General features: G+C 36.7%; 1 protein-coding gene and 1 long non-coding RNA gene across 2 annotated transcripts in view; one reads left to right on the forward strand and one right to left on the reverse strand.

The window, feature by feature from the left end:
* The first annotated feature begins 5,356 nt into the window (after positions 1-5,356).
* Positions 5,357-7,709, forward strand: LOC125673685 (E3 ubiquitin-protein ligase TRIM71-like). Its single transcript, XM_048910376.2, has 2 exons — positions 5,357-5,429; positions 5,678-7,709. Exon 2 carries the CDS (start codon positions 5,708-5,710, stop codon positions 7,364-7,366), a length of 1,659 nt encoding a protein of 552 aa, XP_048766333.1. The 5' UTR covers positions 5,357-5,429; positions 5,678-5,707; the 3' UTR covers positions 7,367-7,709.
* Positions 7,710-8,324: 615 nt separating this feature from the next.
* LOC125673735 (uncharacterized) overlaps positions 8,325-16,621 on the reverse strand; it is a 29,599-nt gene continuing 21,302 nt past the window's right edge. Inside the window, exon 4 of the long non-coding RNA XR_008801407.1 lies at positions 8,325-9,202. This is a non-coding gene — a long non-coding RNA (uncharacterized LOC125673735). The remainder of the gene's footprint in view (positions 9,203-16,621) is intronic.

Genomic DNA, 16,621 nt, shown 5'->3' on the forward strand with positions numbered 1-16,621 from the left:
GACCGGTGAAGGACTGCAAAATTTAGGCCTTTGTTCGACGCATACGACCATTGAGCAGTGAGGGTTCTTTAGTGTGCCACACCTACTGTGGGACGGGACATCCGTTTTTAAGGCCATCTCCGAGGACCCTTGACATTCACACCTAATGTCGAGGATTTGGTGATGGAATTGTCACTACCTGTTTTAACGACCTAGGTCTGTCACGGCCGGGATTCGAACCCCCGACCGTCCGCATCCAGGGTGAACACTATACCTCTAGACCACCGCAGCGGTGGTAATGCTATTGATACTAAATTTTGATTAGAGATATTTAAAAAGAACAGGTGTCCTTTACCAAAATTGTAGATTCCATGATCCAAGGACAGGGTTTTAAGTTCCGGGTGGGATCAAACTTATCGTAGTGACCATTGTTTTTAACAATACCATATAAAGTTTAGATTTCAACATGTTGAAAAGTTTCAGTACATTGTTTCCAATCCATATTTGTTATTTCCTTACAGGAAATGTATTATTTAGTTGTGGGAAAATAAAGAATAACGCAAGAACGTTTTTTTTTTTTTTTTTTTTTACTGTTGTTCCTGCTCATTAACATTACAGACAGAATCCAGGAAGTCAGTACATTGTGATGACGTCAACCATGTTTGTTGCAATACTTTTGGCCACTCAGTGTATATATAGCATCATTTTTCGAAGTGTCGGGAAAACCGGAGGAGAAATTTTCTTCTAAACTAGACAAACAGATAATCTAAAAATGTATCTTTGCCCAAGCTCCGTATTCCTGAATTGGAAGAGGGTGTTATCCTTCAATTATCAGTTCATTCTAGTCTGGTCCCCGCCCCCGCCACTCATTGATCATTCGTTATCCCAACTACAGTTCATTCATTACTACCGCCAAAATAGCGGGGGTGGGGCCAATCCTCCGATATATCTCATGTGGCATATAAAAATAGCTAATTGTAATTTACAGAGAAAAATCATGGAAAATGGATATTGTCACGGGAGTGGAAAAGGGAGTCCCCTGGTTTTACGTAACTGGTATATGGTGAATTAAGTACCTATAATATTATCTCGTGCGCGCATCCACTTGTCTACATCTGATATCATGAACATTCATACAACTTTTTAAATTTACTACACGATCGATAAACGGTAATGTTCTTAATAGTAGATTGCTACGGGAGTTGCGCCCCTTTCCCTTTCTTCACGTTGTGTACGAGAGAGAGAGAGAGAGAGAGAGAGAGAGAGAGAGAGAGAGAGAGAGAGCAAATGAATATTTGTCGGTGGTTCGGTAAATTAAGCAACGCCCGCCATATAAAAGTGATCACCGCCAGTTAATTTCTATGTCGACCGCCAGATAATAAGCGACTCCCGCAAGTTAATTCATATGGCGGCCGATAGATAAATTAACTAGAGACTACCATAAAAAATAAGTGGCAACATTGAGCGGTTACTCTAGCACCTACCGGCTTCCATCGAATCTAAATCGGCAACGATCATGATACAGAATATTTTAAAATTTTGATTTGAAAAAATAATGTTGTTCATGATAAATGCGGTAGTTTTCGGTCTCGTGCGGCGATGTCTTAGAAACTGATGTTTAATTACTTTTATCATTTTGTCTAAGGTAGTATTATTAATATCAAATTATGATGATATCGATTAACTCCGACACCAGATGCACCTGGACAGGGGATGAGTTTATGAATTACGGACGGTATCAACAAAACGTTAAATTTTATCCGGTCTCCTATACAACTGCTGACTAAAAATTTTTTAAAAAGTTTTCCAGAAGTTGCAGCAAATGTCACTCATCTCATTTTTGAAAAATACACCATGCAGTGGCAGATTTAAGGGGTCGCAGATCCGCCCCTGCTTACGGTCGGTTTGTGTTAATTTCTATCAATAAAACGTTCATTCTAGTCCGGTCTCCTATACAACTGCTGACTGAAATTGACACGTTCACATTGAGTTGACGTTTTTCCAGAATTGATAGCAAATATCATTTAATAAGAAATAAATTTCATACTTCATGAGCGCATTTATGAAACGTAGTCTCTTGTGAAGCGCTTTTGTAAAAATGTTCTTTTCCTGAACCCCCCCCCCCCCCCCCCTGCCGGAACATGGCTTGAACAAATACTGGATTGAATACTACCCGGGGATGTTTATATAATAATAACTACTTATCATGATCCCGTTATAGAGAAGATTTTTATAGTGTACGCGTAAAAACTTGTATCCCTTATTGTGACCAGACTCTACACTGGGGGTCATGATTTGAACAAACTTGAATCTGCATCAACTGTAGATGTTAGCGATATTGATACAATGTATGACTAATCATGACAATGCTGATTTCGAAATTAATTTTTAAAAGTGATTTATTTTTACATGTTCCCAAAATACTTTGTTCCCCCTTGGAGCCATGAATTGAAGAAACTTGAATCTACACTACCTATGGATACTTGCATGTTGACTTTATTGTTCCGAGGGTCGTGATGTTCATACCGTGATCAAACACAATGTGTGTACGTGAAAGATAACGAACGGGGATCAATGTCATAGCTCCTATAAACAATACAAAATAGAGAGTTGGGCAAACACGGACCCCTGGACACACCAGGGGTGGGATCTGGTGCCTAGGAGGAGTAAGCATCCCCTGTCGACCGGCCACACCCGCCGTGAGTCTTAGTTTCAGAGGATTGTTGTTTCGCAGATTATGTATGAATCTCCTTGATACAAACAACAACTCATAAAATAAATCACTGGAATCAAGTCTTTTCTTTCAATTTCTGTAGTAATTCTCTAGCTCAACAAAACCTAAGAGTCATGAAGTAAAACTCGAACACGTGATATAGGATAAGCTCACTTGCGCGAGTGTAACAACAGTTTAATCATACACGTGTACATGTACATAGATATCTGGAGGTTCATTATTCCACTCAACTCAACCTACAACAGAAAAAAAATAACCGTAAAGTATATCAAAATACAAATAAGTAACGTATTTCACACCATTCTCTCACCAGAGGGCGCATAACGGAAGCTTCACCCGCACGTTAAAAAATGAATAGCCGTGTTGCTTTTTAAAAAATGTTATCTATCATAGAGACAGCAGTACAAAACATACGGTGATACCTGAAAATGAAATATTAAATGTTGACACCCCCCCCCCCCCCCAATAGAATATCACATGTATATCTTCAAGTAAATGCTGTGAAAGAAGTTGGTGACACAAGTAGGTACCATGCTTAAAAATGGCAAAGTTCAACTACATGTAAAAAATTTTCAAAAAGTGTCTGATCACTTCCAAAAAGACACATGTACATCTTCAAAGTCTCCATAACATCTGTACAAAGTTTGAATAGTGTGAAGTTAGAGGCGTGAAAGTTGATTACACAAAGTAGGTACCTATTACAGGGACGCCCGTCCGCCTACCATGCCCCATTCTGTAAGCCCGATGCACGATGTGCAACACGAGTAATTTACCTATACACAGTGCCACATCACGTGATTAAATCTGTCTAATTCACTCCCTGGTAATTCCATACACCTACTGTACAAGCTGTAGCAAATTATGTACTGATGAAAACTGGGTGACGCGTGGGTTTAATTTGTTAAGTTGCGCTTAAACATTTCTTAGCAATCAAAAACTAAAATAAGATATATCCCCTTGTGGGTGGGTGGGTGGGTGGATTTGTATTGTGTTCCGATAGAGCCTTGTGCAAATGCGTAACATCGCGTTTCTTAAAACGCGCTATCTCGCTAACACACAACACGCCGTCGCACCATTGCGCTAATACACACGACACACCGTCACACTATCATACAACACGCCGTCACACTATCACACAACACGCCGTCACACTATCATACAACACACCGTCACACTATCACACAACACGCCGTCACACTATCATACAACACGCTGTCACACTATCATACAACACGCCGTCACACTATCATAATACAACACGCCATCACACTATCACACAACGTGTTAGCTTGACATTATTAGCCTAACAGTGCGACGGCGAGTTGTGTATTGGTGCAAAAGCGCGACGACGTGTTACCTTGACAGCGAGTTGTGTATTAGCGCAACAGTGTGTTCTGTGATAGCGCGACAGCGTGTTGTGTGTAAGCGTGATAGCGCGACGGCGTTTGTGTGTTAGCGTGATACCGCGACGGTGTGTTGTGTGTTAGCGTGATAGCGCGACGGCGTGTTGTGTGTTAGCGTGATAGCGCGACGGTGTGTTGTGTGTTAACGTGATAGCGCGACGGCGTGTTGTGTGTTAGCGTGATAGCGCGACGGCGTGTTGTGTGATAGCGCGACGGCGTGTTGTGGGTAAGCGTGATAGCGCGACGGCGAATTGTGTGTTAGCGTGATAGCGCGACGACGTGTTGTGTGCTAGAGTGATAGCGCGACGGTGTGCTGTGTTATCGTAATAGCTTTAAGAAACATTTGCACATGACCCTATCTGTACAACATTCTTTATCAACTAAAACCCGTCTGGTATTTTCCACACGATTCGGGAAGGGGGGGGGGGGGGTCCAGATATTAAGGTTAGTGTTGGCAAGATAAAAAATAACCTCGCTGATACGAACTTTGCAATCGTGTATAGTTTCCCTAATACACCTTTAATGATACAAAATCCTACGTGTACGTGCTGGTATTTGTAGCACTTTATCTAAAACTGACAACGCTGACAACGTCTATATGAAAGTAAAAACATGTACCTATGTACGAAAAACAAAAGTATTAAAAATGATTTTTTTTAAAGCGTATTTTTGTACAATATGTGAGATTCAGATTAGAGTTGTTTTGTTTGTTTTTTTTCAACACAAATGAGGCTCCACTATATGAAATAACACCTCCCCACCCCCCACTACCAACAGATATTGCCGGGTTTTTTTTTTAATAATTATTATCAATATTACTTTATTTCATAGATATTCTTTTTAACTAACAACTAGACTTGCTCAAGTCTCTATGTTGTTTTTATTACTTTATCATTTCGTTCAAATTTTTTTGTGTTTCAGAAGTCTAAATATCTGCTCTCTGCCATACTTAATGTCACCAAACATATGTTTGGCATTGTCAAAAGTATTAAAGAGAGCAATGATTATTAAACATTAGAGACTTGAGCAAGTCTAACTAACAACGCGCGGTCATTTTTGTATATCAATATCAATATATGAAGTGTATATTCATGTATATGTGATCAACTTGTTTCAGGAAAGAAAATCGTATCTCCTGACGTAACTGTTGACATACATGTTGCTACCCGACATGAACTAGGTCAAACGTTAAAACTATTTAAAGAATCGATAACACGTATATAGTGTATACAGGCTGACACGCCGCACTGCTATTTAATTCTCAGGACTAGACGGAAGGTCGAAATAACAGGGCAGCCATGTTGGATTTTTAGGTGAGACAGAATTATATCTAAAGCATTCTGATACTACAGAGTCATTAATATTGAATGAGATAGATAGGGTTGGATATGTTATCAATGATATAGATCTGATCACTTTGATAATTTCCAACAAATTTGAATGAGGGGTGTGTATTTTAGTATAATGATCAACATATCTTTCCATTTAAAAATATTAAAATCAATGACCGTATTTGACCTGACAAAATCTTCAATATTAACATTCATCTTTTAATTGACAGTGAACTTCTCGTGTGACCCTGACATCAGAAATGCATCCCCGGCGCAGTGCCCAGGACGTCCTACTGTGTGACCTCTGTAAAACTGCCCCCCTACAGAGTCACTGTAAACTTTGTCATATAAATCTCTGTGTTATCTGTGTCGGTAAACATCTCTCCGATTCCTCTAAAGATCACAATGTCGTGCCCTTTATAGAACACATAAAGTCTACCCCTAAGTACCCAAAATGTCCGAAACACGCCGACAAACATTGTGAACTGTTCTGTGAGAAATGTGATATTCCTGTCTGTTCTACCTGCATCTCCTCAGATAAACACAGAGGCCACAAAATATCAGATGTTCTGGAAAAACTCGAATCTAAAACACAAAGTTTACAAAAAGATTTAGAAGAATTCGAGACCAGAATTTACCCGCGATATGAAGAAATGGCGTCCGATGTCCAAACTGAGAAAGCCGAGTTAGAAACGAAATACGGAAAACTGACAACAGCCGCTGATCAACAAGGAGAAATCTTACACCGGGAGATTACCGCCATTGTCAACAAGAGGAAATCCGACATTGCAGAGATGAAAAACAAACACCTGGCCGCTCTGAATAAAAATACAGATGAAGTTACAAACCGAATTACAGAACTCAGACAGATCATTCAGGACCTGAAGAAAATACTGGACTCCAATGACGTCTCCTTAACCTCATCTTACAAATCTAGGAATTCCGAATTTAGAACATTACCGCCTAAAGTCCGAGTCACATTACCGAGTTTCTCTCCTCAGAAAATAAACAAAGATCAGCTCAATGAAATGTTCGGTTCTCTGTCGCCATTATCCATTAACACAGAACATGGCGACACAATGAAGTCAGCAGAAGCTGTATCGTCTCCTCCAGTCAAACCATTACTTGATGAAGCGCGCCTCACCGCCACCACAGACACTGGGTATAGACCATACAGTGTTAGCTGTCTGAGTGAAGATCAAGTCTGGACATGCGGGAATAACGAAATCATGAAGCTCCTCAACCTCCGGGGTAAACTACTGATATCAATAAAAACCAAGTCAGGGAACTGGCCAGGGGACATAGCAGTGACACGGGACGGAGATCTTGTTCATACTGACTCTGATAAAGGAACTATAAACTTAGTTAAGAATAAACAGATACAGACCGTGATCACACTGCAAGGGTGGAGACCTATCTTCGTCTGCTGTTCCGCCTCTAACCATCTCCTGGTTACCATGGTCAGTGATGATTACAAACAATCCAAAGTCGTGCGTTACTCCGGCTCCACAGAGAAACAAAGCATTCAGTTTGATGATCAGGGTCGTCCTCTCTACTCACCTGGTGGTTACAATAAATACCTCAGTGAGAACAGGAACCTGGATATCTGTGTGGCTGACAATAAAGCTAGTGCAGTAGTGGTGGTCAATCAGTCAGGAAAACTCCGATTTAGATACACTGGTCATCCCTCTAATACCGAGCAATCATTTTATCCACGCGGCATCACTACAGACAGTCAGAGTCACATCCTGACAACAGACTTTAACAATGACCGTATCCACATCCTAGATCAGGACGGACAGTTCCTCCGCTACATTCACTGTGGTTTACGCCGTCCATGGGGTTTATGTGTGGACATCAGAGACAACCTCTTTGTGGCTGATGGAGATAATAAAGTGAAGAAAATTCAGTATCTATAAACACAGTGTTAATTACAGATCTCAGCACGTTGTTAATTACATCTCTACACAGTGTTAATTACATTTCTAAACACAGTGCAATTTACAGCCTTGTGTTAATTACAGTGCCATGTTAATTACAGATCTGTGTTAATTACAGTTCCTTGTTAATTACAGCCCTGAGTTTGTGACGTAATTAAGTAGCAGTCCACGTAAGAATCATGTAGAAGGTGGCATACTGATAATCTTGGATTTTCATGAAACTTTCCATAACTCTTCATAATAATGATATATGAAGACATGCAGAGTAAAAAAATTGTGCATCAATGGTTGCTATGGAAATTAAAGCATTTGTGTTTCCATAGCAACCACTGTATTGGGTTTTGTAAAGTGCAGAAATACATACTTCTTAAAATTTGTATAAAAATGAAAATAATAATTTTTCAAACATAATGATAATTTATTTAGGCGAGGTAAATGTTACTTCAATATAAAAATGTACAATACTAATGAAATACTATTATATGGTATCTGTAGAGGACTTTGGAATAGGCATTGTTTTAATATTTATCAATTTTCTGTAAATTCCACAATTTTAAGGTATTTTAAATACATATTACTTTAGTTATCCGAAAAGTGCCAAATTTTGATACATATTTTCTAAACAATCAATGCTAAGTGTACTCAAAATAAAAATCAAAAGAGTTGGAATGCACATAGTAACGGTTGCTAGGCAACTCTTTCAGGCCCATTTCCAACATAATAAAACAAGAATATCTGCAATATATGCATTAAAATGATTCTATTAACTGAAAATAAATACAAATCATCTGGGTTCACTTTAATTTATTGACATTTCAAACCAATTGGAGAAATCAGACTTTAACCATATCACCATAGCAACTGATTTTCCTTAGCAACGCACATAAAATTTAAAGTTGTATGATTAAATTGCACTGGAATGAGAACCTAATGAAAATATACCAATATATGATTTTCTACTGATATGTTGAATCCAATGAAGACATCAGGTTTAACTATATCACCATAGCAACCAATTTTCCCTAGCAACAAGCAAACATTTCAAACTGTACAATTCCAATTGCCTTCAAATGAGAATATAATACAAATATATCAACATGTAATTATTTACTGACATGTCGGACCCATGGAAGACAATATGTTTACACATATCACCATAGCAACCACTTTCCCTAACAACACTTAAAATATTTATTTGTACAATGCCATTGCACTGAAACGAGTATATAATTGAAAAATATCACCATATGAATCATGATTCTCTACTGACATGACATACCCATTGAAGACAATGAGTTTAATTATATCACCATATAATTCTCTCTCTCTCTCTCTCTCTCTCTCTCTCTCTCTCTCTCTCTCTCTACTGCATCTTTATAATTATTCCACATTCATGCTTGAGTGAGTCTCTCTTTATGTACATTTTTGCTGCAAGTAAATTTTCCTGGTACTCCTCAAGCTATGAAATCTTGTCATTATTCAAGGTGAAGATAACGGACAGTGATCAATCTCATAACAATCTCATTATCTGGTTAATAGGCCTCCATGCTTCTCAGAATTCCTATGAGGATTTCAAACCATGCAGTTCCATCTGCAGCCAGATTATGAAGTCTTTTTAAGCTTGTGATGCAGGACAAGTAGTTAAAATCCTAAATAACATGGCCCTTGAAAGAGGATGAAATAAGTTTCTTCACAACAGGACTGGTAAATTCATATATGTACAATGGTTGAATGGCAGGCAGTCCCAATTTCTTGTCAAAATGTTATAAGTTGTCTGCTGTGAAGGTACATTTCTTTTGTACTCAATGATGTTACCTGAAAATAGTTTTGTTGGTTCAGAGACATTGTTTTTAAAAACAAGAAGCTCATGGACCACATCGTTCACCTGAGTCACCTTGGCCCATATCTGAAGACTTTCTATATATATTTGCATGTAAAACCTTAGTCCCTATTATGGCCCAAACTACCCTTTGCAAACTTGAATCTACACTATGTCAGAAAGCTTTCATGTAAATATCAACTTCTTTGGCCCAATGGTTCTTGAGAAGAAAATTTGTAAAGCTTTTTCCTATATTTGTATGTAAAACTTCGACCCCCCCCCCCCCCACTTGTGGCTCCATCCTACCCCCCGGGGGGCATGATTTGAACAAACTTGAATCTGCACTATGTCAGAAAGTTTTCTTGTATATATCAGCTTTTCTGACTCAGTGGTTATTTAGAAAAAGATTTTAACTATATATTTGTATGTAAAACTTTTATCCCCCTTGTGGCCCCATCCTACCCCCGGGGGCCATGATTTGAACAAACTTGAATCTGCACTATGTCAGAAAGTTTTCATGTAAAAATCAGCTTTTCTGGCTCAGTGGTTCTTGAGAAGAAGATTTTTAAAGATTTTTCCTCTATATTTGTATGTAAAACTTTGATCCCCTATTGTGGCCCCATCCAACCCCCGGGACCCATGATTTGAACAAACTTGAATCTACATTATGTCAGGAAGTTTTCATGTAAATCTCAGCTTTTCCGGCTTAGTGGTTCTTGAGAAGATTTTTAAAGATTTTCCCTATATATTTGTATGTAAAACTTTGATCCCCTCTTGTGGCCCCATCTACCCCAGGGGCCCATGATTTGAACAAACTTGAATCTACACTATGTCAGAAAGTTTTCTTGTATATATCAGCTTTTCTGACTCAGTGGTTATTTAGAAAAAGATTTTAACTATATATTTGTATGTAAAACTTTTATCCCCCTTGTGGCCCCATCCTACCCCCGGGGGCCATGATTTGAACAAACTTGAATCTGCACTATGTCAGAAAGTTTTCATGTAAAAATCAGCTTTTCTGGCTCAGTGGTTCTTGAGAAGAAGATTTTAAGATTTTTCCTCTATATTTGTATGTAAAACTTTGATCCCCTATTGTGGCCCCATCCAACCCCCGGGACCCATGATTTGAACAAACTTGAATCTACATTATGTCAGGAAGCTTTCATGTAAATCTCAGCTTTTCCGGCTTAGTGGTTCTTGAGAAGAAGATTTTTAAAGATTTTCCCTATATATTTGTATGTAAAACTTTGATCCCCCCTTGTGGCCCCATCTACCCCAGGGGCCCATGATTTGAACAAACTTGAATCTGCATTATGTCAGGAAGCTTTCATGTAAATCTCAGCTTTTCTGGCTTAGTGGTTCTTGAGAAGAAGATTTTTAAAGTTTTTCCCTATATATTTGTGTGTAAAACTTTGATCTCCCCTTGGGGCCCCATCTTATCCCTGGGGGCCATGATTTGAACAAACTTGAATCTACACTATGTCAGAAAGTTTTCATGTAAAAATCAGCTTTTCTGGCTTAGTGGTTCTTGAGAAGAAGAATTTTAAAGATTTTCCCTATATATTTGTATGTAAAACTTTGATCCCCCCTTGTGGCCCCATCCTACCCCAGGGGCCCATGATTTGAACAAACTTGAATCTGCATTATGTCAGGAAGCTTTCATGTAAATCTCAGCTTTTCTGGCTTAGTGGTTCTTGAGAAGAAGATTGTTAAATGACCCCACCCTATTTTTATATTTTTGTGATTATCTCCGTTTTGAAAGGGACATGGCCCTTCATTTAAACAAACTTGAAAGCCCTTCACCCAAGGATGCTTTTGGCCACGTTTGGTTGAAATTGGCCCAGTGGTTCTGGAGAAGAAGTCGAAAATGTGAAAAGTTTAACAGACAGACAGACGACGGACAAAATGCGATCAGAAAAGCTCACTTGAGCTTTCAGCTCAGGTGAGCTAAAAATTGCACAATGTCAAAAATGCCTATTCATTGAAACAGATATTTTTCACAGTCTTCACGAAAACATTTAAAACTTGCTGGCCAGTCGGACCAGTGAACTGTCTGAATTTACTGGCCCACACTGAAATTTACCGGCCCCCTAAATTTTCATATGTTTATCACATATATCATGGAATGCATTGTAAAAGTGTACAATTAAATTATTGAAACTATGGTTATTACTCGTATTAATATCCACCCGAAGACATCCTTTCTGTTGATACCAGAAAAATAACACCGTAAACAGTATATTCTCTTTCTCTTCGCCAGCAAACAACAAGACTAAAAATTCACGTATTTTTCATACATGAAAACAGCCCGAACGCACCTTAGGAAGTAGCCTCGTCTAAGATAATTAATTCTATAAACTATAGAAATTGCATAAAATCAGAGATAACTGCAATTGACTAAGTTCATTTTAATTGGACAATGCCATAAAGCAGCAATTACCGGTGTGCAGTGCGATACTAAACATGGCCATTTTTGTTTTTTTAACAAGTTTAATATTCACGTGATCAACGTACAAGTTATCTTGACAATTACAAGTATAGTTATCTTTCTTTACGAAATAAACAAACCACGATGTCCAAACACTTACTTTATGTGTTATTTTTTTTATTTATTTTTATTTTGATGGAAAATTTAAGCAAATAAGACGTTTAGAATATCTAAATCCAACATTATATTTTATGTGACTTACAAAAAAGTCTACAAGCCAATCGGACTTCCTGATTTTTAATTTTCACTGACCCGACCGTAAAATTCACTGGCCTCAAGTAGACTAGATTTTTTTTTACTATCTGGATCTTTACTGTCAAGCTTAAATACTTGCAATATTGAATCTAGTTACAGGTCAGACCACTCTGCAATATCTTTGTCATTAACTTTCAATGAATTCAAAAAAGGAAGGGGGCTATGGAAATTCAACAACTCCCTACTTTAAGATGATGTTTATTTAGAAAGCATTAGAAATAAAATTGCACAGGTTAAAAAACAATATGCAGTCCCGGTTTACAACATGGAGAATTTACGCAGACTTCCAGATGAAAACATTTTCTTCACTATCAATAATCAGTTATTCTTTGAAACCTTGCTATTTGAAATAAGAGGTAAAAGTATTTCTTATTCTTCTTATATCAAAAAGAAAAAACACAAAGAAGAGCAGGAGTTAATGAAAGAAATAAAAAGTATTGAGGAAAATATTTCTGAAGGCAATATAAATGAGTTATATAATAAAAAAAAACAAGAGCTTGAAAAAATTATAAAACATAAATTACAAGGAAATTATATCAGAAGTAGAGCTAAATGGGTAGAGGAAAGGGAAAAACCATCAAGCTATTTTTGTCAACTCGAATCAAGAAATTTTACAAGTAAGATCATTCCGAAGTTGGAAATGGATAATGGTGATATGATCCATGATCAGTCAAAAATTCTGATTGAAACAAAATCTTTTTATGAAAATTTATATAAAAACAATCTAGATAATGCAGATTTAGATAAAAATATTGAGCTAGCATATGACAATATTCCTAAACTTTCAGAAGGGGAGTCTAAAAGCCTAGAGGGGGAAATCACTTTACCTGAGGCATCAAAGACACTTTTCAATATGAAATCAAATAAATCACCAGGATCTGATGGTTTTTCTACAGAGTTTTTCAAAGTTTTTTGGAAATATATCGGTGTGTATGTTGTTAGATCTGTTAATTATGGATATAGAAATAATATGTTGTCCATCACACAAAGACATGGGGTAATTACACTGTTACCAAAGGGAGATAAACCAAAACACTATCTAAAAAACTGGCGACCAATTTCATTGCTAAACACAGTCTATAAAATTGCATCGGGAACTATTGCAGCTAGATTTAAAAAATATTTAGACAAAATAATAGACCCAGATCAAACAGGATTCATATCCAACAGGTATATAGGCGAAAATACTAGATTGATATATGATATAATGCATTATACTGAAGAAGAAGAAATCCCTGGTCTTTTATTACTCATTGATGTTGAAAAAGCCTTTGATACTTTATCATGGAATTTTATACAAAAAAACTTTAAACTAATTCAACTTTGGTCCTTCCATTAGAACATGGGTTAAACTCTTCTACATTAATATAACATCAACAATTAACCAAGGTGGCAACCTATCTGAGGTCTTTGATGTTCAAAGAGGCTGTAGACAAGGGGATCCTTTATCTCCGTTTATTTTTTTGATATGTGCAGAGATTTTGGCAATAGAAATAAGAAAAAATAAAAAAATTAAAGGCATAACAGTTGGTAATGTGGAGAGAAAAATTTCCCAACTTGCCGATGACACGTCAATCATTCTTGATGGTAGTGAAGAAAGTCTTTCGGAAACTTTTAAAACTTTACATGCTTTCTCAGAAATGTCTGGACTATGTATGAATTACACAAAAACTCAAACAGTATGGATTGGCTAAAAAAAATACAGTAACGATGTTCTTATTCCCAACTGTAAATTTAATTGGAGTACTACTAAATTCACTTTACTAGGAATACATTTTGATGTCGACTTGCAAAATATACCTAAATTAAATTATGATCCAAAATTAGTAAAAATCAAATCTATGCTAAATCAATGGGGGAAGAGATATTTAACTCCCATTGGAAAGATAACAGTTATTAAAACATTAGTGTTACCATTGTTGAATCATATCCTGATGTCCATCCTTAACCCATCTATTGCCTATTGTAAAGAATTAGAAAAGCTATTTTTCTCCTTTGTGTGGGGTTGTTCAACCCACAGGGTAAAGAAGGATGTAATTGTCAAGAAATATGAGGATGGTGGTCTAAAAATGATAAAAACAGTGCGACATTTAACTCTGGACACGACAAAAGTCCGGAGTTTCGCCAACCCTTTTATTAAGGATACAAATAAACCCTTTACAAAAAAAGATGGGATTTTATGTCCACAAGACATGCACCAACATTTACACTTGTAACTATTGTAGTTTTTAAGATATTTCACCTGAAATCAAAAAATCCCATGGGATTTTGGAGGGATTTTTAATCCCACTTGGGGGATTTTCACTCCCACCAAAAATCCCATGGGAGAAAAAATATAATTTCTCCCATAGGATTTTAACTCCCATTTTTAAATTCAAAATGGGATACAATGTCCCATAGGAGGAAATGTCCCATAATGAACATGAAATGGCAGTGAATATCCTATTTGAGCATGAATGGGAATAAATATCCCAAATAAAACACAGGATGGGGACTTTTATCCCATGAATATAGTAATAAAGCAGAAAATTGTATCTTAAAGAGTGTTGTTTGTCATGATTCTTAAGAATGTACTTGCAAGCTAAGGAATGACATTAACTTTATATCTAGTAATTACACTCCTAAATTATGTAGACCTAGCTATACATGTGTTAATGGATAAATGTCTAAACAACATGAGAAATTAAATTATATTAGAGCTCTGCATTACTAAACTCTTTCCCATGCAATTTTAATTGTATACATATAATCCTATCACAAAAATATTAGAATAAAATTGAACGGTATTAAATTATGCAGTTAGAACACTAACTTATTTACATGCAGCTGTTCACATTCACTATTTACAACCCTTTACAGGTCGTCAGGTGTGAATATTCACAGGAACCGGTATTTTTGTCTGTAATAATAATAGTAGGCCCTATGGTACCATCCCCAATGAAAAAAATAACCCCAAAGGAATGGCACCATTTCTTACTCAAAACTTCGCTTCAAAATAATTCGAAAATTCTGCTTTTATCGTCCCCACCCCAATTGTCATTCTGATTCAGTAATCCCAGTGCTTTTATTAGGGGTGTGTGGTATATACCCCTACTCTTATCATTATGTATAGCCTAAATTACCGGTTCCTCTGATATGTTGTGGAATTTTGGAATAGCCTAGCTTACAGTTACAATTTGTTTACAATATATTAAAATTAGTGTTAATTAAGTGCTTACGGTGAAATCTGCTACTGCTAGATGATGCTAAGTTGTTTCGTGAACCGAATCAGACATCTCCAACAAGATTCTCGAAGATTTAACAACACAAGAATCATTTTACAAAATGCATGCTTCGGTCCATCATTCTCCCTCTGACAATCACATTCATTCTGAAGTCAAAGTACTTTCTCCTATACCTTAAGCGTCAAAAAGACTTTGACAGGTAAATACGAATAAACGGTTAACAGACATCTCGACCCTAAGAAAGTTCAGTCCTGGATGTTCTAGTCCAAAAAGAAGTATGACCCAATCTTATGCATTAATTTATTAAATTTCCGGTTGAGCAACACCCAAATCCTCTAGAGACATTATTTACAGTTATATGACATTACCTAAATGTGTGACACAATATTAATCCACCCCTGCTCAAAGGGGCATAAGCACCGAGCATAGACCTAAATGTTGCAGCCCTTAATTCACTGGCAATGGTGACGTCTCCATACAAGTGAAAAATTCTCAAGCAGGACGTTTACGTTTTTGTTTTGTTTTTTTTAATTTTGTTTTCATTTTTTTAAATGTTAAACATGAAAAGTATAACTGAATCTGTGTTCACAGCCAAAATTTTAACCTTCTGGATGCAGGAATAAAATTTTAGCCTTCATTCTGTGTCATGTAAACAAAGACTGGAGTCTTTTTATGTTTACATTTAAGGTGGCTCACTACACCGGGAAATAGTTTCTCAAATCAGTACAAATTGATTTAATATTTTAAAAAAGATCTGATGATATACAATAAGTGTGTATGCCAAAAACAGCAAAAAATGCAAATTTGGATAAAAACATGATTTTCAAAAATATTATTTCAACACATGAACAAAAGACTGGTGGATTTGAGCTCAAGATCTGTAGTTCACCAGCCCAATGCTCTCTCTCTCTCTCTCTCTCTCTCTCTCTCTCTCTCTCTCTCTCTCTTGCCCAATGCTTTATTAATTAACCACTTAGCTATGGTGTTATGGACGAATAAATCGATCAATACAAATACTTTCCCAAAACATTTAAATCGTCATCATGTAACATAGTGTCATAAAGCTTTAGTGTAGTGAGTACCTTAACAAACCAGTGAAATGTTTAATTTTGTAATTGAATTTTCAATGCATCTTTACTTTTGCACATGCAATTTTACAAAGATTATTCAATAAAGGGTAAAAAAAACAACACTTAAAATACTTGTTTTTGATCCACTGTAGATTTTAGGAAAATATTAGATACCTGGGTCAGAGAAATCTAGACATCATTAAATGATAATGAAGTATTGTAAAAAAAAAATTTAAGACTCTCCAATATGTTTGCAACTAGGAGAAATGGTCACAAGCTATTTTACACCCGCATCCCTCTTGGATCGAACCACTATAACTTTTAGGATAACAATAAATCCTCTCCCAACAATGTGCACATCTGCAAATGGCAATGAAG

This window comes from Ostrea edulis, chromosome 3 (assembly GCF_947568905.1).
Source record: "Ostrea edulis chromosome 3, xbOstEdul1.1, whole genome shotgun sequence".
NCBI classification, from domain to species: domain Eukaryota; kingdom Metazoa; phylum Mollusca; class Bivalvia; order Ostreida; family Ostreidae; genus Ostrea; species Ostrea edulis.

What these genes read in the sequence shown, in the direction of transcription:
- LOC125673685 (XM_048910376.2), top strand. Translation starts at nt 5,708, where the DNA reads ATGCATCCCCGGCGCAGTGCCCAGGACGTCCTACTGTGTGACCTCTGT.